Here is a 26362-nt window from a genome sequence, read left to right as displayed (position 1 = left end):
ATTTTAAAACAAAGTGGGTTGATCCTCTCTGTTCTCACAAGTGGCAATGTGCCTTCCATAGGTAATAATAGGGATCTCATTGTCAGCAATACAGGGAGTGCAGAATTATTAGGCAAATGAGTATTTTGACCACATCATCCTCTTTATGCATGTTGTCTTACTCCAAGCTGTATAGGCTCGAAAGCCTACTACCAATTAAGCATATTAGGTGATGTGCATCTCTGTAATGAGAAGGGGTGTGGTCTAATTACATCAACACCCTATATCAGGTGTGCATAATTATTAGGCAACTTCCTTTCCTTTGGCAAAATGGGTCAAAAGAAGGACTTGACAGGCTCAGAAAGTCAAAAATAGTGAGATATCTTGCAGAGGGATGCAGCACTCTTAAAATTGCAAAGCTTCTGAAGCGTGTTCATCGAACAATCAAGCGTTTCATTCAAAATAGTCAACAGGGTCGCAAGAAGCGTGTGGAAAAACCAAGGCGTAAAATAACTGCCCATGAACTGAGAAAAGTCAAGCGTGCAGCTGCCAAGATGCCACTTGCCACCAGTTTGGCCATATTTCAGAGCTGCAACATCACTGGAGTGCCCAAAAGCACAAGGTGTGCAATACTCAGAGACATGGCCAAGGTAAGAAAGGCTGAAAGACGACCACCACTGAACAAGACACACAAGCTGAAACGTCAAGACTGGGCCAAGAAATATCTCAAGACTGATTTTTCTAAGGTTTTATGGACTGATGAAATGAGAGTGAGTCTTGATGGGCCAGATGGATGGGCCCGTGGCTGGATTGGTAAAGGGCAGAGAGGTCCAGTCCGACTCAGACGCCAGCAAGGTGGAGGTGGAGTACTGGTTTGGGCTGGTATCATCAAAGATGATCTTGTGGGGCCTTTCGGGTTGAGGATGGAGTCAAGCTCAACTCCCAGTCCTACTGCCAGTTTCTGGAAGACACCTTCTTCAAGCAGTGGTACAGGAAGAAGTCTGCATCCTTCAAGAAAAACATGATTTTCATGCAGGACAATGCTCCATCACACGCGTCCAAGTACTCCACAGCGTGGCTGGCAAGAAAGGGTATAAAAGAAGAAAATCTAATGACATGGCCTCCTTGTTCACCTGATCTGAACCCCATTGAGAACCTGTGGTCCATCATCAAATGTGAGATTTACAAGGAGGGAAAACAGTACACCTCTCTGAACAGTGTCTGGGAGGCTGTGGTTGCTGCTGCACGCAATGTTGATGGTGAACAGATCAAAACACTGACAGAATCCATGGATGGCAGGCTTTTGAGTGTCCTTGCAAAGAAAGGTGTCTATATTGGTCACTGATTTATTTTTGTTTTGTTTTTGAATGTCAGAAATGTATATTTGTGAATGTTGAGATGTTATATTGGTTTCACTGGTAAAAATAAATAATTGAAATGGGTATATATTTGTTTTTTGTTAAGTTGCCTAATAATTATGCACAGTAATAGTCACCTGCACACACAGATATCCCCCTAAAATAGCTATAACTAAAAACAAACTAAAAACTACTTCCAAAACTATTCAGCTTTGATATTAATGAGTTTTTAGGGTTCATTGAGAACATGGTTGTTGTTCAATAATAAAATTAATCCTCAAAAATACAACTTGCCTAATAATTCTGCACTCCCTGTAGTCCGCTAACATCACCAGTGATCTCGGCTGGGTGTATTCAAAGTATTTTTTTATATATATATATTTTATTGAGGCATAAATCAAGGCATACAATCCAAGCATGTCAGTAAAAACTATACAATGAAATTGTTTTCAAACATATTATAAATACAAACTAGACAGGACAAACAAAATATGTTCAACTGACAATGTTCAAGAATATAAGATGACATACAGCTAGCCTGTTGTACTGGAAGTCCTCTAAATGACACATAAGGTCACTTTTGGAGCTCGTAATACTACCGAAAATATGAAGCTACAGAGGGTTATCATGAACACTAGGAGACTACTCTTGAGTCTAAAAGGAAAACCTTTATTTTATTATTTTATATATATACAGTATATATATATATATATATATATATATATATATATATATATATATATATAAAGACATAAAATAGTATAAATGATTTAGGAGTTGCCACTTTAGCACGGTACCATCATTATTTCACATATGTAAGACGAGAAGGAGAATAGAAGGAGAAAAATAACTAAGATGCCACTTCAAATGTGAACTCATAATAGCTTGAAAATAACACTGATATACATTTGCTGTTGTCAATTTTATATGACGAAGGCTCAGCTGATAAGGGAGTAATCTATTTCCTATGAAAAAACCCGTGGAGCATGCCGGAGGCCAGCATATTAAAGTAAAGGCAAGGTCTCAATGATATGGAAACACCTCACTAGACTGTAGAAAACATAGGAACTTTCAATAATAAAGCAAACTACTATTGGGGGAGGGGGGGGAAGGGTGATCTCTGTTAGTATTAAAATTAAGTTTTGTTTATAGTATATAGTATGTAAAATATGTATAGTTCTGTAACATCTCCCCGGGTGTACCATATACTAAAGAAGTGATCATAGACCTAGAGCATTATGACCAAGAAGAGAAGTAGCATATATCTATTAACTAGCATTACAGCTACATTTGTATAGGTATATATATTAAATTGCTAACATTTGGTTAGGCTTCTCTCACAATAATATATCTGTAAAATAAAATATAATATATGACATAAACTGGGCTGTACCATCTCGGCCGCTAACAACACAGCCTCAGAACTATACTCCAACTGACCACATAAAATGGGATTAACAAAACAATTAACAATTTGCAATCTCCCATTTATAAATAGGAAGTATATATGGGTAGGTGTAGTAAATACTTCAACATGTATAGTACTTCTGTTAGATATACTATAAACATATAGAGGGAATTTTCTAGATATTGTATAATCAGATATATTGCATGATTCAACATGTTAATATAGTATATGTCATACGGGGCTCTCATTAAGCGCAGTACAAAATAACTGGTGAATACTAGTAAGCTGCAACTTAAAATACACCATAAATAATCAATCTGCCATAGTATAAACATATAAGACTTTTGTTGAATATAGTGTAAAAAATATGTTATATAACTTAGCATGTTAATTTAGATTGACCCAAAAGGGATATATACAAAATGTGAAAAGACAGTCCAATAAAACATCATTATAGGCACCAATGAACAATTTGCTTAAATCATAAATTTGGTGTAGCATTGAATAATATGTGTACTAAAAAGTTCAAGGATATTACTATGGAAAGTATACGCCTATTCTATAATGTGAATTGTGAACCAATTAAAAACTGGAAAATATTGTGCACCACATTATAGAATCCTTGTCAATGCTACTAAGGTTCATAACCAACCACTAATGTATAACATAACATTAAATACTACACCTTAGTTCAAAGAGACAGATGTCTTATGCAAAACAATTACTTGCTAGCTGACCCCTAATAAATAATAGACAGCTGGTAATGGGCACATACTTGTAGGGGAAAAAAATCCTTTGCTTTTTCCGTCAAACAGGGAGCTTACCCTGCACCAACTTTTTGTATACACCCCACTCCTATCCTGTAGAGATTATGCCATCCAACCCCAATTTTGAGACAGTAGACTGGGGAAGTTTTATTACTTATGTTCCTCATGGAAGATTGTAGACAAAAAAGTCTGGATCGTGCTAAGGATTGTAGCTTAATTTTAAACACTCTATTGGGGCACTGATCCACTGGTACGTTTGCACTCCTAAGATGGATAGGGCTATGTGACTTTAGCTGCTGCTCAAACAGTCCCTGGGGTAAATGATGTGACTTATTCATCCCATAGACTATGGCCAGACTTCTTTCACCATTATAGGTACTCGACAGGGCAGAGTGAGCAGTGGAATGTCTCTTCAGCTTGCCAGAATTATCCTGGTCTAGTATTTTCATTTGTCAGGTATTTTCTTCACATAGTGGTAGCGCTGTGCCGGAGTCTGTCTCTCTGCCGCCATTACCCTCATCAACTATTGTTACATAATAGGTTGTGGATCGCTATGCCCCTACTAGTTGAAGCATACAGTGATTTATCCAGCTCATTCTGCTCCATCTCACATATAGGAAGTGACTCAACGAAATCTTGCAGATTAGTATCTGGCTTCTGACCATATTCTAAGTCAGGCAGTGGGGTATGGACTAAATCCGGAAGGAATATCCCAAGCATATGTTCCCCAAGCTTGTTAAAGTGGATAATAAGTAGGCTCTCAATACTTTTCAGTACATTAGGCTCAGTAGACAACATAGTTTTAAGTTTTCTCCTATATTATAATAAAGAAAAGAGCTTATAAGCCGCACATTCCCATTCAAAGATATACAGGTGGGGGGGGGGGGGGGGGGTTAGGGACTTCTCCTTATGAGAGTTTGCCACAGGCCTCAACGCTCTGGATCAGTGATCTGGTGTAAAATTCAGCTCAATCTGATGTCTGGAGACTCCGTACAATCTATATATTTCAGAAACTTTAGTTTAAAGGACAGATTCACAAACTACTGATAATTGGCAATTTATCAGCATTTCACATGCAGCAACTGATATTGCTACCATTCAAGGTGCTGCCCAGAGACAATCCCCTATTCAAAGTATTTTTATACAACATAAACTATGCATTCCCTAAAAGAATAAAATGATTTCTGTGTAGTAGCAGTTCAAATAATACATATGTAAATGAATCTTCACTGTACATTCAGTAGATGTTAGATGTCTCACAATGTAAAATTTCAACACTGAAAAACTGGAAAGACTGATATGGCCGAAAAGGGGCATCCAAGATGGAGGACACTAGGGCCGTCTTTAATATTAACTGGACCCTGGGCAAACATTTTCTTGCCCCCCCCATGCAATTTCACTCTCCACCCCAACATCCCAAAAAAACAACTAAATCTATTTATTTTATCATTTTTAAAAAAATTATTAGCCCAGCAGTGGATCATCTACTGCTGGGCTAATCATTAAAAAAAATAAAATGAAATAAATTGCAATATTTAAAACTGGACCTAAGCAGTACTTATAAGTAAATAAATATATAAATCAGATCAGATCAGGTCCGCAAGACATTTAGTAAATAGGCCTCTATACATCAGCTACAGCAGCACATGTCACTTCTTTGCTAGGAACAAGTTCCCTCTCACCCTGCACTAGACTATGCTGCATGGGGAAGGGGCATGTGTGCACTCACTTATTCTTCCCACTGACACCTTTCTACAAAGCACTGTTTCCCTAACAAACTTCAGTTAGTTGATCTTAGGGCCACAGCAGAAAGAGCAGGGCTAAGGGGACCAGCAGACTGGATGCTGTCTTTCCAAGGCTGCATGGATGCAGTGTGAGATGAGTCACACAGCTTCAAGACTGAAGACAGCAGTGTGTGCAGCTGCACAAATGCTCAAATCTTCACATGCCTGCCACTCCAGCTTTCTGCTGCATGCACCTACAGTCAGCAGTCTGGCATGAACCAAAATATATATATATTTTTTAGGACTCTTGGGCCCCTCAACAAAGACTGGGCCCTGGGCAGCTGCCCCTTTTGCCCTGTGTTAAAGACGGCCCTTAGGACAGCGCTTTTAAAATTAGAATGTCGTGCAAATGTTTCTCCATTAAAATATACTCTGATTGGAACACCCAGGAAACTCCCATGGAACGCCATATATTCGTATTTTTCTGCAATCTCAATTGTCAATAAAAACAAGCACCTCACTATTAAACCTAAAAGAGCTGTCGGTATATTATATATCTGTATACAATGTTTTATTTGTGTGTTTTATTGCATTAATGCTTTCATATGTCTTTTAAGTCTTATCATGATTTAAAAAATCATGTTTTTTGCTTTTGGCATTTTTTTTGTGTTTGTGATAATAATATTTCATAGAAGATAGTAGTCACAGGTTTCTAGCTTTTATAAAATGCATTTTTTTACTTTGCACTGTATAAAACATTCTATTTTTATTGCTGATTTAAGTTCTCACTGTTCTGAATATGTTTTACTGTACTTATAATATTGCGACTGCGTTGTAATAAATGTGTTCTATATTAAAAACAAGTCTGTTACACTGCAGTCACAATATTATATTGTAAGTATAACAAGTTCAGAACAGTGAAAACTTATATTGGCAACAAAAAAAAGAATATGAAAAAAAAAAAACAATTAAAAAAAAAAAAACATTTTACACAGTGCAAAGCTAAAAAAGTTCACTTTTGTAACACTAGAAAGATGCGGTTACTGTCTTCAATTAAATTTTAATAACACAAAATCTTCCTAAAAAAATGCCAAAAGGAAAAAACACGATTTTTAAAATCACGACAAGACTTTAAAAACATATTATAGCATTAAACAATAAAATACATATAAATAAAAATACTATTGTAATTTGAGCAGTATAGCACAGTGACACTATCCATTGAAAATATAGGTCTCGCTAAAGGGATTTTGTTTTACCATTGACTTGAAATACCAGCTTGCGCTCCTGTGATATTGATAGAGCTCCGAATAGAATCTAAGGCCTAGAATTGGAGTTTGGCGGTAGCCGTGAAAACCAGCGTTAGAGGCTCCTAACGCTGGTTTTAGGCTACCTCCGGTATTTGGAGTCACTCAAAAAAGGGTCTAACGCTCACTTTTCAGCCGCAACTTTTCCATACCGCAGATCCCCTTACATAAATTGCGTATCCTATCTTTTCAATGGGATTTTTCTAACTCCGGTATTTAGATTCGTGTCTGAAGTGAGCGTTAGAAATCTAACGACAAAACTCCAGCCGCAGAAAAAAGTCAGTAGTTAAGAGCTTTCTGGGCTAACGCCGGTTCATAAAGCTCTTAACTACTGTACTCTAAAGTACACTAACACCCATAAACTACCTATGTACCCCTAAACCGAGGTCCCCCCACATCGCCGCAACTCGATTACATTTTTTTAACCCCTAATCTGCCGACCGCCACCTACGTTATCCTTATGTACCCCTAATCTGCTGCCCCTAACACCGCCGACCCCTATATTATATTTATTAACCCCTAATCTGCCCCCCACAACGTCGCCGCCAGCTACCTACACTTATTAACCCCTAATCTGCCGTCCGCACGCCGCCGCCAGCTACATTATCCCTATGTACCCCTAATCTGCTGCCCTAACATCGTCGACCCCTATATAATATTTATTAACCCCTAACCTGCCCCCCCGCAACGTCGCCGCCACCTACCTACAATAATTAACCCCTAATCTGCCGACCACAAAGAGCCGCCAGCTACATTATAGCTATGTAACCCTAATCTGCTGCCCCTAACACCGCCGACCCCTATATTATATTTATTAACCCCTAACCTGCCTTCCCTAACATCGCCGACACCTAACTTCAATTATTAACCCCTAATCTGCCGACCGAATCTCGCCGCTATTCTAATAAATGTATTAACCCCTAAAGCTAAGTCTAACCCTAACACTAACACCCCCCTAAGTTAAATATAATTTTAATCTAACGAAAATAATTAACTCTTATTAAATAAATTATTCCTATTTAAAGCTAAATACTTACCAGTAAAATAAATCCTAATATAGCTACAACATAAATTATAATTATATTATAGCTATTTTAGGATTAATATTTATTTTACAGGTAACTTTGTATTTATTTTAACCAGGTACAATAGCTATTAAATAGTTAAGAACTATTTAATAGCTAAAATAGTTAAAATAATTACAAATTTACCTGTAAAATAAATCCTAACCTAAGTTACAATTAAACCTAACACTACACTATCAATAAATTAATTAAATACAATTCCTACAAATAAATACAATTAAATAAACTAGCTAAAGTACAAAAAATAAAAAAGAACTAAGTTACAAAAAAAAAAAATATTTACAAACATAAGAAAAATATTACAACAATTTTAAACTAATTACACCTACTCTAAGCCCCCTAATAAAATAACAAAGCCCCCCAAAATAAAAAAATGCCCTACCCTATTCTAAATTACTAAAGTTCAAAGCTCTTTTACCTTACCAGCCCTGAACAGGGCCCTTTGCGGGGCATGACCCAAAGAATTCAGCTCTTTTGCCTGTAAAAAAAAACATACAATACCCCCCCCCAACATTACAACCCACCACCCACATACCCCTAATCTAACCCAAACCCCCCTTAAATAAACCTAACACTAAGCCCCTGAAGATCTTCCTACCTTATCTTCACCATACCAGGTTCACCGATCCGTCCTGAAGAGCTCCTCCGATATCCTGATCCAAGCCCAAGCGGGGGGCTGAAGAGGTCCATGATCCGGCTGAAGTCTTCATCCAAGCAGGAGCTGAAGAGGTCCATGATCCGGATGAAGTCTTCATCCAAGCGGGAGCTGAAGAGGTCCATGATCCGGATGAAGTCTTCTATCAACGGCATCTTCAATCTTCTTTCTTCCGGATCCATTCTGCAGACCTCCGACGCGGAACATCCTCTTCTCCCGACGCCTACTAGCCGAATGACGGTTCCTTTAAGGGACGTCATCCAAGATGGCGTCCCTCGAATTCCGATTGGCTGATAGGATTCTATCAGCCAATCGGAATTAAGGTAGGAATATTCTGATTGGCTGATGGAATCAGCCAATCAGAATCAAGTTCAATCCGATTGGCTGATCCAATCAGCCAATCAGATTGAGCTCGCATTCTATTGGCTGATCGGACCCCTATATTATATTTATTAACCCCTAATCTGCCCCCCACAACGTCGCCGCCAGCTACCTACACTTATTAACCCCTAATCTGCTGTCCGCACGCCGCCGCCAGCTACATTATCCCTATGTACCCCTAATCTGCTGCCCTAACATCGTCGACCCCTATATAATATTTATTAACCCCTAACCTGCCCCCCCGCAACGTCGCCGCCACCTACCTACAATAATTAACCCCTAATCTGCCGACCACAAAGAGCCGCCAGCTACATTATAGCTATGTAACCCTAATCTGCTGCCCCTAACACCGCCGACCCCTATATTATATTTATTAACCCCTAACCTGCCTTCCCTAACATCGCCGACACCTAACTTCAATTATTAACCCCTAATCTGCCGACCGAATCTCGCCGCTATTCTAATAAATGTATTAACCCCTAAAGCTAAGTCTAACCCTAACACTAACACCCCCCTAAGTTAAATATAATTTTAATCTAACGAAAATAATTAACTCTTATTAAATAAATTATTCCTATTTAAAGCTAAATACTTACCAGTAAAATAAATCCTAATATAGCTACAACATAAATTATAATTATATTATAGCTATTTTAGGATTAATATTTATTTTACAGGTAACTTTGTATTTATTTTAACCAGGTACAATAGCTATTAAATAGTTAAGAACTATTTAATAGCTAAAATAGTTAAAATAATTACAAAATTACCTGTAAAAGAAATCCTAACCTAAGTTACAATTAAACCTAACACTACACTATCAATAAATTAATTAAATACAATTCCTACAAATAAATACAATTAAATAAACTAGCTAAAGTACAAAAAATAAAAAAGAACTAAGTTACAAAAAAAAAAAATATTTACAAACATAAGAAAAATATTACAACAATTTTAAACTAATTACACCTACTCTAAGCCCCCTAATAAAATAACAAAGCCCCCCAAAATAAAAAAATACCCTACCCTATTCTAAATTACTAAAGTTCAAAGCTCTTTTACCTTACCAGCCCTGAACAGGGCCCTTTGCGGGGCATGCCCCAAAGAATTCAGCTCTTTTGCCTGTAAAAAAAAACATACAATACCCCCCCCCAACATTACAACCCACCACCCACATACCCCTAATCTAACCCAAACCCCCCTTAAATAAACCTAACACTAAGCCCCTGAAGATCTTCCTACCTTATCTTCACCATACCAGGTTCACCGATCCGTCCTGAAGAGCTCCTCCGATATCCTGATCCAAGCCCAAGCGGGGGGCTGAAGAGGTCCATGATCCGGCTGAAGTCTTCATCCAAGCAGGAGCTGAAGAGGTCCATGATCCGGATGAAGTCTTCATCCAAGCGGGAGCTGAAGAGGTCCATGATCCGGATGAAGTCTTCTATCAACGGCATCTTCAATCTTCTTTCTTCCGGATCCATCCTGCAGACCTCCGATGCGGAACATCCTCTTCTCCCGACGCCTACTAGCCGAATGACGGTTCCTTTAAGGGACGTCATCCAAGATGGCGTCCCTCGAATTCCGATTGGCTGATAGGATTCTATCAGCCAATCGGAATTAAGGTAGGAATATTCTGATTGGCTGATGGAATCAGCCAATCAGAATCAAGTTCAATCCGATTGGCTGATCCAATCAGCCAATCAGATTGAGCTCGCATTCTATTGGCTGATCGGAAGAGCTTTGAACTGTAGTAATTTAGAATAGGGTAGGGCATTTTTTATTTTGGGGGTCTTTGTTATTTTATTAGGGGGCTTAGAGTAGGTGTAATTAGTTTAAAATTGTTGTAATATTTTTCTTATGTTTGTAAATATTTTTTTATTTTTTGTAACTTAGTTCTTTTTTATTTTTTGTACTTTAGTTAGTTTATTTCATTGTAGTTATTTGTAGGAATTGTATTTAATTTATTTATTGATAGTGTAGTGTTAGGTTTAATTGTAGGTAATTGTAGGTATTTTATTTAATTAATTTAATGATAGTATAGTGTTAGGTTTAATTGTAACTTAGGTTAGGATTTATTTTACAGGTAATTTTGTAATTATTTTAACTAGGTAGCTATTAAATAGTTCTTAACTATTTAATAGCTATTGTACCTGGTTAAAATAATTACAAAGTTACCTGTAAAATAAATATTAATCCTAAAATAGCTACAATGTAATTATAATTTATATTGTAGCTATATTAGGATTTATTTTACAGGTAAGTATTTAGCTTTAAATAGGAATAATTTATTTAATAAGAGATAATTAATTTTGTTAGATGTAAATTATATTTAACTTAGGGGGGTGTTAGTGTTAGGGTTAGACTTAGCTTTAGGGGTTAATACATTTATTAGAATAGCGGTGAGCTCCAGTCGGCAGATTAGGGGTTAATAATTGAAGTTAGGTGTCGGCGATGTTAGGGAGGGCAGATTAGGGGTTAATACTATTTATTATAGGGTTAGTGAGGCGGATTAGGGGTTAATAACTTTATTATAGTAGCGCTCAGGTCCGGTCGGCAGATTAGGGGTTAATAAGTGTAGGCATGTGGAGGCGACGTTGTGGGGGGCAGATTAGGGGTTAATAAATATAATATAGGGGTCGGCGATGTTAGGGCAGCAGATTAGGGGTACATAGAGATAATGTAAATAGCGGCGGTTTACGGAGCGGCATATTAGGGGTTAATAATAATATGCAGGGGTCAGCGATAGCGGGGGCGGCAGATTAGGGGTTAATAAGTGTAAGGTTAGGGGTTTTTAGACTCGGGGTACATGTTAGAGTGTTAGGTGCAGACGTAGGAAGTGTTTCCCCATAGCAAACAATGGGGCTGCGTTAGGAGCTGAACGCGGCTTTTTTGCAGGTGTTAGTTTTTTTTTCAGCTTAAACAGCCCCATTGTTTCCTATGGGAGAATCGTGCACGAGCACGTTTTTGAGGCTGGCCGCTTGCGTAAGCAACTCTGGTATCGAGAGTTGAAGCTGCGTTAAAAATGCTCTACGCTCCTTTTTTGGAGCCTAACGCAGCCTTTATGTGGACTCTCAATACCAGAGTTATTTTTATGGTGCGGCCAGAAAAAAGCCGGCGTTAGATTTTCGGGTCGTTACCGACAAAACTCCAAATCTAGCCGTATGAGTTTAACGTCCCTTTGAGATACAATAATATGCACTGAGGGTGGATTCCAAATTACCAACATCACAACTCCTTACAGAACAACGCTACACAAACTAACAATCTAAGCACAATAATTGCTGTAAGACGTAGGATATGAAAGGTTCATGGAAATAATAATTAGAACATGTCTATTCTGACTGCATTAATATGGAAATCAAAAAGTTGATACATGGAAGGTTTACATTGATCACGTAACTTTTGCTTAGGTTAATCAGGCTGTACAGAGGAATTATTAACGTGAAACATCTGTCCTGAAATTAGCATGACATGATAAAGAGTTTACAGACTTTATGCAAATATTTGCAGTAATTACTATTAGCAAAACAGAAGAATCAGACACGCTTGTATGAGTTTGGCTCATGTCTAGAGAACATGATTCTAGAGAACAGAGAAATAATAATAATATGTCTAATTGTAATGAATTAGCTGTGCCACACACACTCAGGCAGCTACTGTTGCAAATGTGAATACTGAAAGCAGGGACGCCATACAAAAGCATTATTTTGTGCACAGTATTTACAGTGGCGGCTGGTGAATTTTTAGGATGGGGGTGCACAAGACCCTCCCCCTATTAGAAAGCCACGCCCCTTTGAAAAACCACGCCCCTTTTGAAAAACACGCCCCTTTAATAAGCCACGCCCATTTTAAAAGCCACACCCCTTTGTGAAAGTCACGCCCCTCAAATGGCCCCACCCATTTGAACCAGCAGTGTTTTTGGTCATCGTCTTCTTGAAATATCCAGCCCCGGCCTGGGGGTAACTTCAACTGAAGTTTGTGACTGATTCCTCAACATTATTCTCAAGTATCTGCTGATATTGAGTGGAATCCATGAGACCCTCAACAATATTCCCAGTAGTACAGGTCTTTGGAGGTGGTCTGTGGGCTGTTTTTGACCGTTCTCACCATCCTTTGCCTTTGCCTCTGGCCCTCTCTGATATTTTACTTGCCCTGCCACTTCTGGCCTTAACAAGAACTGTGCCTGTGGTCTTCCATATCCTCACCATGCATTGCTCACTGTGTTCCTCATAGTGGACACAGACATCTTAAATCTATGAATGCATACTCTTCAGTACAGCCATGTTCACGTGCGACAGTGCACAAATGGAGGAGCCTACACTACCTGCCCATGTCTAGTCTTAAAATATACATGATGGTGCTCAGTTAAATTATATAATAACATATATATATTAACCAAATGATTAATTAAAGCTGCAAAATAATAAGAATGTTGAATGTACATTCATGAAAACATATATATTCCTGGATTTAAAGAACCTTCCACTTTATAGAGAAATACAACCACATTTCAATTACTGTTGCCCCAGCCCCCAGTGTTCGATATAAGGCAATGCAGCCAAAGGCCTTGGCAACATGAAGATAAATACACCCACATTTTACTTTCTACAAAAGAAGATTATTTCTATTACACTAGTGCTTAATAATTAACTTCAACAGTAAAGATTAAAACAGAATGTTGTTAACTCAAGTACAATTTTTGTAAATTAAGTCAATCCGCCTGTCTTTTTTTGAGGCAAATAAATCAATAACATTTTCGGTGAATGTAGGCATGTCATTGATCAATTGTTTTTCAATTGTGAGCATGGCTAGAGCAGTCAGTCTTTCCTCAGTCATGGTGCTCCTTAGAAATGTCTTAACTCGTTTTAAAGTTGAGAAACATCTCTCAGCCTCAGCAGTTGTCACGGGAATAGTCTAAATAATTTGCAACAGTTTGTAGGTCTCAGAGAAAGTACTGTCCAAGTTATTTTCTATTACAAACTGTAGAAGACTGATGGCACCATTCATATTTCGGAAATCTGGTCTTCTGTAAATTACTCCTAGTTCAGTTTTCAGGCGATCTTTCTGTAATGTGTGATAAACCGCTGATGTTTGTTCAAGAAGCTGATTTGGAAAATTTTTCTCGTAATCCGCAAATTTTTCCGCTTGGAGGAGAGAAACAGCCGAGTAGTGAGTTATAAAAGAAAATCTATCTTTTACTTGATTTGTGATAACATCGCATATCTCTTTAGCTGCCACAGTCTGAGCAATGTGAATATTTTCTCTCTTCCTTTTCCTAGATGTTTCCTCTGTTTCTGATATCGTCATGGTCACTGTGTCCATTCTATTCCTTTCGTTTTCCATTGTCTGCTGGAAAGTGTTATTATGTTTTCTAATAAGTGCCGCATCTGTTTGTGTTTTCTGAAGTTGGTTGTATAACACATCTACATGTGGCATAATATTGTGAAAAACTGTAAGCCAAAACACAAATACCGAGTCTTGTAACATACGCCGAATAGCCCCTGCTTGATTTATAGCTATTTCTTTTTTCGATGTTGACTCTATTTTTTCCATGCATTCAATTAACTGTTCCCTGTTTTCAAAAACTGTATTGACGGTTCGACTCTTGAAATTCCACCTGGTGGCTGAACCATGAGGTATCCTTCTTCTAACAGTTTCATCTAGAATAGCTATCCTTTGTGGCGAGTTACTAAAAAAGTTAGTAATGTCACTTAGATTTGAAAAAAATACTCGAACTTGTTGATTTTGACTGCTTGCTTGGCTGACAATTAAATTGAGCTGATGTGCGTAGCAATGCACAAAATGTGAATTCTTGTAGGTACGTTTAATTATAGCCTGAACACCTGCATGCTGACCACTCATCACGCTTGCACCGTCGTAACTCTGCGATATCAGTTTCTCTGGGTTGTCTATAACTTTTTCCAAAGTAGCTTGAATACACGTAGCTAAAGATTCGGCATCATGTCCAGCTGGATTAGTGAATTCCCAGAATCTCTCAACCGGTTGTCCGTTACCTATAATGTATCTAAAAACAACAACCAATTGGAAGGCAGATGAAACATCAGTAGTTTCATCTGCTATCACTGCTACAAAACTTGCATTTGAGATTTCCTTCTTTATTTGGTTCTGGCAAACAGTAAGCATACAGTCTAATAAATCGTTTTGAATTTCTTTTGACGTTCCTTTAAAAACAGTGGCACTAGCGAGATGTTCTTTTAGAGATGCATCAAGCTCTGCTGAGAAGTTTATAAGACCTCTGAAAATGCCTGGATTTAATGAATCATCGCGTTCGTCATGTCCTCGAAGTGCAAGCTCAAATGCGCCGCAAAATAAAATACAATTAATTATTTTGGAAAGAACATAGCGATTTTTCGTTACTTGCTCATTATGTTTTTTAATATTCAAACGATATGCACTGTCAAGTTGTTGCCGAATATCAACCCTTCCTAGCAAATTAAACTCTAATGTGGAGTTTAAATGTGATTGGGAGCAATTATGTTTATTGTTTTTTTGACTTAAATGTGATAAATCGGCGACACCATAACTCACCCAGCTTGAATCCCCACTTTGTTTTGCAAACAGGAGACAATAAAAACAAAAGAGCCTGTTAGATAATTCACAACCACAAATCCATGGATATTTATCATATACCTCGGGTTTGAATTCTCTTTTGTAATCTCTAGTTTTACATTTTGTCACCTGGGTAAGGTTAAGCATAGGTGTTGGCCTGAGCATTTTAATTTCCATTTTTCTTTCAATGGGCAACGTTGAAAAATGTAATTGCTTTAGCTCAGACACACTAATTTTACTAAGTGCCATCTTAACTGTTAGTTTACACACAAAGAACAGTCCTTTGCTCTTATCTAATATATAACTTGTAGGTAGGTAGCTCTGCAGCTGTTAGAAAATATACAACTTAATAGTTTAATAGTTTGGCGGTGGTTATGTAATATATAACTTGTAGGTAGGTAGCTCTGCTGCTCTGCAGCTGTTAGAAAATATACAACTCAACTTGAAGTAATAGTTTAATAGTTTGGCGGTTGTTATGTAATATATAACTTGTAGGTAGGTAGCTCTGCTGCTCTGCAGCTGTTAGAAAATATACAACTCAACTTGAAGTAATAGTTTAATAGTTTGGCGGTTGTTATGTAATATATAACTTGTAGGTAGGTAGCTCTGCAGCTGTTAGAAAATATACAACTTAATAGTTTAATAGTTTGGCGGTTATTATGTAATATATAACTTGTAGGTAGGTAGCTCTGCTGCTCTGCAGCTGTTAGAAAATATACAACTCAACTTGAAGTAATAGTTTAATAGTTTGGCGGTTGTTATGTAATATATAACTTGTAGGTAGGTAGCTCTGCTGCTCTGCAGCTGTTAGAAAATATACAACTCAACTTGAAGTAATAGTTTAATAGTTTGGCGGTTGTTATGTAATATATAACTTGTAGGTAGGTAGCTCTGCAGCTGTTAGAAAATATACAACTTAATAGTTTAATAGTTTGGCGGTTATTATGTAATATATAACTTGTAGGTAGGTAGCTCTGCTGCTCTGCAGCTGTTAGAAAATATACAACTCAACTTGAAGTAATAGTTTAATAGTTTGGCGGTTGTTATGTAATATATAACTTGTAGGTAGGTAGCTCTGCTGCTCTGCAGCTGTTAGAAAATATACAACTCAACTTGAAGTAATAGTTTAATAGTTTGGCGGTTGTTATGTAATATATAACTTGTAGGTAGGTAGCTCTGCTGCTCTGCAGCTGTTAGAAAATATACAACTCAACTTGAAGTAATAGTTTAATAGTTTGGCGGTTGTTATGTAATATATAACTTGTAGGTAGGTAGCTCTGCTGCTCTGCAGCTGTTAGAAAATATACAACTCAACTTGAAGTAATAGTTTAATAGTTTGGCGGTTGTTATGTAATATATAACTTGTAGGTAGGTAGCTCTGCTGCTCTGCAGCTGTTAGAAAATATACAACTCAACTTGAAGTAATAGTTTAATAGTTTGGCGGTTGTTATGTAATATATAACTTGTAGGTAGGTAGCTTTGCTGCTCTGCAGCTATTAGAAAATATCAACTAGAAGTTGAACTAAATTGTTAAAGAACTCCCTAAAAATCCAGTATACTCCTAAACTTGCTAATCTCAGACTGTGTCTGTTGTTTAAATTACAAGTAGAAAAATAAAAATGTTTTTTTTTTTAAACACTAGTTCAAGTTCAAGACTCAACTCAAGTTACTCTATATAAAAAGCAATCTCAGACTCAGACTGTATCTGTTGTTTAAATTACAAGTAGAAAAATAAAAATGTTTTTTTTTTTTTAAACACTAGTTCAAGTTCAAGACTCAACTCAAGTTACTCTATATAAAAAGAAATCTCAGACTCAGACTGTATCTGTTGTTTAAATTACAAGTAGAAAAATAAAAATGTTTTTTTTTTTAAACACTAGTTCAAGTTCAAGACTCAAGTTACTCTATATAAAAAGCAATCTCAGACTCAGACTGTATCTGTTGTTTAAATTACAAGTAGAAAAATAAAAATGTTTTTTTTTAAACACTAGTTCAAGTTCAAGACTCAAGTTACTCTATATAAAAAGCAATCTCAGACTCAGACTGTATCTGTTGTTTAAATTACAAGTAGAAAAATAAAAATGTTTTTTTTTTAACACTAATTCAAGTTCAACTTAGACTCAACTCACTCTATCTAAAAAGCAATCTCAGACTCAGACTGTATCTGTTGTTTAAATTACAAATAGAAAAAAAAGGTTTTTTTTTTTTAACACTAGTTCAAGACTCAACTCACTCAGTTACTCTATATAAAAAACTGCAGGCCTGCAGCAAAAATCATTAAAATATCTGCCCACAAAGTTACTAAACTAATAATATATTACTAGTATAAATTAAGTTAACTAAAGTATCTTCAAGTTCTATATAGATATAGATAACTAGAAAATCTGAATACTACTAGTAGTGACTGTGAATCTACAGTTCTAAACTAATTTGCTGCTAAGCTAAGCCTAATGTAATTAATAATAATTATAATGGCTATTGGCTAACTATCTAACTGTCTATTAGCCTGCTCCTGGGCCCTGGCTATTTCTTTGCACACTACTTGACTGCAGCTCAGCAGACACTGAGTCAGCACACAGCAGCAAATATTGACTGTCTGTCACTGTTCAATCAACTTGTTGATGCTTGATGGCTGCCAGCAGGCAGCAAAAAATATATAGTTTTGTTGTAAACAATTTTTGCACAGAGCTATGCAAAAACACTCCTCTCAGCTCAACGGCTATCTCCACAAAGATTTTCGCGCCGTTGAGCTGGGAGGAGCCTCGTGGGGGCCATCACGTGAGCCATGGAGCCTATCACAGAGTCTGAGGAGTCCGGATCAAGAGGCTGGGGGAGGAGACAGAGCACAGGCTGAACGACCGCACAGTTCAGCCTGTGCGATTATGCCTCTATAGGCATGAGGCTGGGGAGGAGCTCTACGCCTGCACAGTGAATACATTGCGATCACTGTGCAGGCATATAGAGCTCCTTACCGCACGTGCGAGTGGGGGGTGGAGACTGGAGCCTGCCCTGGACTGTCAATCAGCCTCTCTCAGCTCAGCCTCAGGCAGCAGCAGCAGGCAGTGCGCCGTGGTGGTGTGTGGTGTGACGTCACGGACGTCAGCACACTGAGTAGTCCAGCCGGTCCTAGCTCCTGCCTCCTGCCTGAGCCTGATAATAAATATACAGTGTCTGTTAATGAACACTCAGTGGCGAGTCAGTGATGAGAATGATAATAGATTAAATAGCAGGGTATATAAGCTAAGCAGCAGTGCCAGTAAAGCATTATTTAATACATATAATATTAAATAATATAAATAAAAAATAAAATTAAAATTTTTCATAATTTTTTTTTTCTCATTTTTTTTTTTTTAAATGCTCATTTTTTTCCCCCTCCTCTGCCCCCTGGGGGTTCACGTGCGACAGTGCACATATGGAGGAGCCTCCACTGAGTATTTAGTTTATGACCAGGCAGCTGAAGTCTCAAATAAACTTGCCTATGATCACGTCAAAAGGTTAAAGTTGTTTTTACAGTTTTGCAGTGACATAGGATGTGTACCCGGTCCAGTGTGAGACTGCTGTCCATTTCCATGTTTTGTATTTGTCAATAGGAAAGATCTGTGTCACATTGTTAATATCTCAGTTTAGTTGAAGGCTGCAGTGTTTGGGACCCAGAGAGGATGTGGTTCTGGGCCTATTACAGACATCCCAACTCTCCCTGAAGTTCAGGGAATCTCCCTGATTGTAATAGCGGCTCCCTGATGCCAGCAAATGGAATGCAAATCTCCCTGAAACTCCAAGTACCATGATCCAATGTTGCCCAAATCCGGAAAAGTGTTTCTTTAAGGAATGTGTTTAGTTGCTGGGACGTTATAGAACCCTCAAAGCATCAGTAACCAAAAATCCCCCACTGATTTTAATAAAATAAAACAAAAATATTACCTTATTTACTGCACGCAATGAATCTTCGTATTCTAAAATATTTAAGCATTCAACAAGCGTATGATCACTGGAAAATAGGTTTGTTGTATGTGGTTGTGCAATAAAGCTACTTTTTTTAATGTGACTTTAGTGGGAAGCTACTTTAATGATAAGTCTCTATCTTATTCGGGGTTTCAAGGTGTCCAATATATAACGGGGGGGGGGGGGGGGGGAGTGAAGCCACCTCCGTTAAATGAGTTTTTGCAGGTTGGGATGTCTGCTATTACCATTTGGCCAAATGCTGTAACTAACCCTTCCATTTTGCTTTTAATCTAGCTGTGTGCTTGAAGAGAGTGCCAGACTTTCTATTTGTTGTGTTAATGTTTTTGATTTGTCATTTTCCCTATTGGCTTTGCACCCTAACATGTGTAGGGTTAATTGCCCGAGTCACTGAAAGCTGTGCTGTTTTCTGCAAGTGCTGGAGAGTAACTTGCATTGTGAGTTTTGCAGTAACATGGGATGGAGTTAGTTACTGCATTTGACCGTTCCAGTTTGAGAGTGCAGTCCATTTCCGTGTTTTGTATGTATCAATAACAAAATTATAAAAGCCCTGTGTCACCCTTGTTTGTATCATCTTGTTTGGTTGAAGACATAAAATATATTTTTTATTCTATAGGTTAGGGACCAAGGGAGGGTGTGGTCCTGGGCCTATCACCATTTGGTCAAATCCTGTAACTAACTCTATTTGCTTTTAATCTAGCTGTGTGCTTGCAAGTGAGTGCCAGACCTTCTATGTGTTGTGTTAATATTTTTATTTTCCTTATGAGCTTTGCACATAGACTGGTCTGGATTAACTGCCAGAGTCACTGTGAGTTTTACAGTAGCATATGTTGTGTACCCGGTCCAGTTTCAGAGTGCAGTCCATTTCTGTGTTATATATATATATATATATATATATATATATATATATATATATATATATATATATATATATATACTATACTATACTATACTATATGATATTATATATTTTATATACATTATATATAAAATGTGTAAAACATTTCTAGCAAGAAGTCACAAGGTTAAATAAGGACGCACATGATCACACATAAAGGAACAACATGGTTCAGTAGTGTTTGTGGAATACTTACCCCCATATGACAAGAAGATGTTCCACAGATCAGAGCCAGCCGGGAAGTGATTGGCTGATTGTCACAAGGCAGGTCATGTCCTTGTACATCTGCTCCTATCACGCCTCGTAATGAAAAAAGGGAAGAAAAAAAAAATCACAACAACAAGATAGGAAACACATAGATTCACCAGAAAACGTATCTAGTTTACATGTGGAAAGCAGACTGCAGCCTGTCTGGCCAGGGAAATTACTTTTTCTATAGCCTTCATCACCTTAAATAATCGCTGTCTGTCATTGCATTCAGTTGTTAGTAACAGTATAAAACAAAGTGATTATATAATCCTGCTTAGCAACTAAATACTAGACATGTGCAGTGTTTCCTAATGGGTATTCGTTTGTTTAACCCCTTAAGGACCACAGCACTTTTCCATTTTCTGTCCGTTTGGGACCAAGAGGCCTATTTAACAAAGGTCTGTCGGACCTGATCCGTTAAAAAACATATTCTGCTGTATAGGATCCCCCCTTTGCCCCAACTTCCCTGATCCCCCCCCAAACAGCTCTCTAACCCTCCCCCTCTACCTTATTTGCGCCATCTTGGGTACTGGCAGCTGTCTGCCAGTACCCAGTTTACAATAAAACATTGTTGTTTTTTAATTTTTTCCCTATTTTTCTGTAGTGTAGCTTCTCCCCCTTTAAAAACCAACCCCCCACCCCCTTCTGAGATCCCTTAGATCACAATTCCCTCCCTCCTCTCTCCCACTTTATTTTGCCAAACGTTCCATAGTGTAGTGGTTCCCATCTGCTCCTGCCCGTGCACGTGCCGTTACCCATGCACACGCCTGTGCGTGCTCCCGGTGACTCCGTCCGCGATCCCGCCCCCCTCTGACTTATTCCTCCCATTGATGGCCACCCACCCGCCTCCCACATCGACTCCCACCCACCAACGATCGTGGCCATCGATGTCCGATGCAGAGAGGGCCACAGAGTGGCTCTCTCTGCATCGGATGGCTAAAAACTGTTATTGCAGGATGCCTCAATATCGAGGCATCACTGCAATAACAGGAAAACGTCTGAAAGTGATCAGGATCGCTTCCACCGCTTGAAGGAACCAACGACGTACAGGGTACGTTCTTGGTCGTTAAGGACATTTTTTGTAGGACGTACCCTGTACGTCGCTGGTCCTTAAGGGGTTAATCAAATGCTGAAATATGGCCAATGGTAGAGGGATTCTGGTATTTTTGGCACCAGATTTATTTGTGTAATAGTGCAACACACAAAGATCTGTGCAAATCCAGATCTTTATGCTGCACTATTACAAAAATAATTATAAATTATTATAATGACCATGTCTAGCCTTTTATTGAAAAACAATTCCAACAAACAAGGTGTTAGCTCAAAAATCACATTCACATAGTATGTTAATCTATTGCAAGACTGCAGAAAAAGACAAGCTTTAAAGAATGTCCTCTCTTTCACAAGGACTCTCTTAGAATTAAGCCAATCGCTAAGGTTTAATTTTAAAAGCAGCTTTTCTGTAGTCTTGCAATACATTAACATACCAGTCAAGAGTAAACATTTTCTGAATTCATTAACACCATATTTACCACAAATGTTTTTAAGTGCCAAACGCAATCCCCCATTTGCCTTATTTAAGGAGTCAGTCTAGACTTCGTACTGGAATAGACAAGTCTAGCCATTGCAATTATGTTAGCAAAACTTGCATTGCTTTTTGCAGTATAATATTAAATCCCCTCTGCTGAGGGGGCCAATCAGGGACAGCTACATAGCAGGGATGGACTTGTGAAGTCAGCAGTGTGCACTTCTAATTCTCAGAACTGAAAAACTCTGGGCTAGATTACAAGTGGAGCGCTAAATTATCATGCGGAGAAAGATAATTAACCAGCCATTACAAGTGGCTGGTTATTGCTACCGCAAACTCATGGTAGCAATTAGTGTGCTTAAGAATTTAACCAGAGATCAGATCTTTGGTTAATTTTATAAATCTGCCCCAAATGGCCTCCACTGTGTTGTGTAGTTTATTAAAAAATAAAGATGACAGCATCTTTATTTTTTTCTAAAAATACTGCACTACGCAGTATTTTGGAGTTACAGTTGGTGGGAGCGGGGTGTTAAAAAAATGATATTGAAAAGTGCCTTTACATTACAGTCTATGGGAACTGTGTGTTCCCATAGTCCGCAATATACATTTATGTATATCTATATGCTTATATACATATATATATATATATATATATGTGTTAATATGTGTATTATGTGTATTATGTGTCTGTGAAAGTTAAAAAAAAACTAATCTTACCTTTTAAAATAAAAAACTTATCATTACTATTAAAACAAACAAACAAACAAACTAAAATTACTCAAATAAAAAAAAATTACATTACCTATTGGCTGATTTGCATGTTCAAATTCAAATAAGCCAATACAATGAACGATCTGTGTGGGGGGGGGGGGTGGTTTAGGGGTTCATAGTAAAGTTTAGTGCAACTGTTTAATCCGGACCAACCTGAAAGGTTGCACTTGTAATGCAAGTGCATATTACCGCTCTACACTAACAAAGAAAATATGGGGAGCATAAATTACTGCGAGTTTGTGCAGATGAATTTGCGGTAATTTTAATAGCGCGTAACTTGTAATATGGATTTGAGTGTAAAGAACACCTCGATCTTGCGATTTTATGATTGTGTTTACACTACTCGCGCTAACGATAGCGCTCAACTCATAATCTGTTCCTCTATATTACAATATCAGTGTTTCAAGTATCTTTAAATAACCAACACTAATGGTGATAGCCGGTTATTTTCTGTCTGTTCTTACAGAAGCGTGAATATGAGTGTCAAACCTTATCCTAGATTACATATTTTATCGAAAAAATTCAAACTACAAAGCCTACATAACCCTCAAGATAATGCATCCTCAGTATCATATTCTGCTTATACAATAGCAGGTTTGGTTTTTAATGAGAACAGCTGTAAAAGCATTTCCCTTTTACAACCACCAAATTAATTGGAGAAGGAGCAGTTGTTTAACAGCTGCAGTGAAATCGCTGATTAGCTGCTACACATACCTGAATACAGCTGCAAGTTACCATTCTACAATAACTATAGGTTCAGTGTGTACCTGCACGGCCAGCTGCCTTTCTTGTACACCTCTCTATGTTATTGGAAAATGATTGTAATTTAGGTATTTCCTTCGGCTGTCAGCACCTACTCAGCCAGCGTAGATCTCAAACTTTCTGCAGGTCCCACTGGAATCAATTCCCCCAAAAATTGTAATAATTTAAGGGTATTTCCATATATGTTGTTTTAAACGGTTTTAGATTTTCATAAAAAGGTATAACATTTTTACAATCGCAGTTGCAGTGGTAACAAGGACAAAAAAAAAGATATCTTTCTGAATTTTGCACATATATTTTTGTAAATTAATTCACAAACCTCATATTTGTATCTCAGTAACAGAATTGCACTGGAGAATTGGGGCAATTTTAAAGAGACATTAAATACTGTGAGATTATAATCTAATTTAAAATGTTTAAACTTTCATTAGAACCCCCCCCCCCCTTGGTTATTTAATAATGAGAATTGGAAGTGCACATTGCAGACTTTGGGCTAGATTACGTGTGGAGCAGTAGTTTGCGCTACCTCTAACGAGTTAGCTCTGCAAGACTTCGGCTTTTTGCGCGCTTGGGTAGCACACATATTACAAGTTAAAAATAAAACATTTTCACTTGTGCTCTAAACCCTTCGCACTCAAATGCAGAACATAATATTGTGACCGTGTTAACGTATTACCCCAAATATGTAAATAGAGTGCAAAAACGGTGAAAAAACTAACACCCAACAAGTCGCGCAAACCCAGTCACATTTTCTCAAGTGCTCTAACCCAAAATGAAATATGAATAGTTCACATTCCAATGTTCTTAACATAGAATATTTATTCATAAATATGATTTGTTTAGTAAAATATAAAACTATACATATATATATATATATATATATATATAAATAAAATGATATATAGGTACAGATATATACAGATATATATATAGCAATATCTATTTAACAATACAAAATACTCCCCTATGTGAAGAACATTGAAATGTGAAATATTTACAGTAAATGCACAGTATAACAACACTATAAATATGAATATTGATTAAATATGCTTTTACATGTTTTCATTTACTTGACTGTAAAGGACTCCTATGCACTTCTATATATGTCTACATATGTATTTATGTGTTTTATATGTGTGTATATGTTAATACATATATACACATATAAATACATATATACACCTATAAATACATATATACACATATACACACATTTATAAATACATATACACATATAAATACATATACACATATAAATACATATATACACATATAAATACATATATAAATACATATACACATAAAAATACATATACACATATAAATACATATATACAAATATAAATACATATATAAATACATATACACATATAAATACATATATAAATACATATATAAATACATATACACATAAAAATACATATACACATATAAATACATATATACAAATATAAATACATATATAAATACATATACACATATAAAAACATATATACACATATAAAATCATATACACATATAAAAACATATACACATATAAATACATATAAACACACATACACATACATACACATATTTAGATGTCTATATGTGTATCTCTAGGTTAAAGCCCTTTGCGTTCCTTTTTTTCTAACACCTGAGACTTCATATGTTTGAGCCCTAATAACTTTTCGTACAAATGTTTGTTTTTAAAAAAAAATTAATAGATAGTGTTATTATGAGTGTAACTGTACTGTGTAAGGTATATTTATTAGATAGTGTTAATATGAGTGTAACTGTTCTGTGTAATGTATATTTATTAGACAGTGTTATTATGAGTGTAACTGTACTGTGTAAGGTATATTTATTAGATAGTGTTAATATGAGTGTAACTGTACTGTGTAATGTATATTTATTAGACAGTGTTAATATAAGTGTAACTGTACTGTGTAATGTATATTTATTAGATAGTGTTATTATGAGTGTAACTGTACTGTGTAAGGTATATTTATTAGATAGTGTTAATATGAGTGTAACTGTTCTGTGTAATGTATATTTATTAGATAGTGTTATTATGAGTGTAACTGTACTGTGTAATGTATATGTATCAGTGTTATTATGTGTGTAACTGTACTGTGTAATGTATATTTATTAGACATTGTTAATATGAGTGTAACTGTACTGTGTAATGTATATTTATTAGATAGTATTATTATGAGTGTTACTGTACTGTGTAATTTATATTTATTAGACAGTGTTAATATGAGTGTAACTGTACTATGTAATGTATATTTATTAGACAGTGTTAATATGAGTGCAACTGTACTGTGTAATATATATTTATTAGATAGTGTTATTATTAGTGTAACTGTACCGTGTAATGTATATTTATCAGACATTGTTATTATGTGTGTAACTGTACTGTATAATTTATATTTATTAGATAGTGTTAATATGAGTGTAACTGTACTATGTAATGTATATTTATTAGACAGTGTTATTATGTGTGTAACTGTACTGTGTAATGTATATTTAATAGATAGTGTTATTATGAGTATAACTGTACTGTGTAATGTATATTTATTAGATAGTGTTATTATGAGTGTAACTGTACAGTGTAATGTATATTTATTAGATGGTGTTATTATGAGTGTAACTGTACTGTGTAATGTATATTTATTAGACAGTGTTAATATGAGTAACTGTACTATGTAATGTATATTTATTAAACAGTGTTAATATGAGTGTAACTGTACTGTGTAATATATATTTATTAGATAGTGTTATTATGAGTGTAACTGTACCGTGTAATGTATATTTATCAGACATTGTTATTATGTGTGTAACTGTACTGTGTAATTTATATTTATTAGATAGTGTTAATATGAGTGTAACTGTACTATTTAATGTATATTTATTAAACAGTGTTATTATGTGTGTAACTGTATTGTGTAATGTATATTTATTAGATAGTGTTATTA

The 26362-nt window shown here is 36.5% G+C and overlaps 1 protein-coding gene across 1 annotated transcript in view; it reads right to left on the bottom strand.

The window, feature by feature from the left end:
• FGGY (FGGY carbohydrate kinase domain containing) overlaps positions 1-26362 on the bottom strand; it is a 665661-nt gene that overhangs the window by 343642 nt on the left and 295657 nt on the right. The window contains exon 8 of the mRNA XM_053693628.1: positions 20289-20392. Within this exon, the coding sequence (XP_053549603.1) occupies positions 20289-20392 (104 nt within the window). The remainder of the gene's footprint in view (positions 1-20288; positions 20393-26362) is intronic.

This window comes from Bombina bombina, chromosome 10 (assembly GCF_027579735.1).
Source record: "Bombina bombina isolate aBomBom1 chromosome 10, aBomBom1.pri, whole genome shotgun sequence".
NCBI lineage: Eukaryota > Metazoa > Chordata > Amphibia > Anura > Bombinatoridae > Bombina > Bombina bombina.
This window is presented reverse-complemented; position numbering and strand designations above follow the sequence as displayed.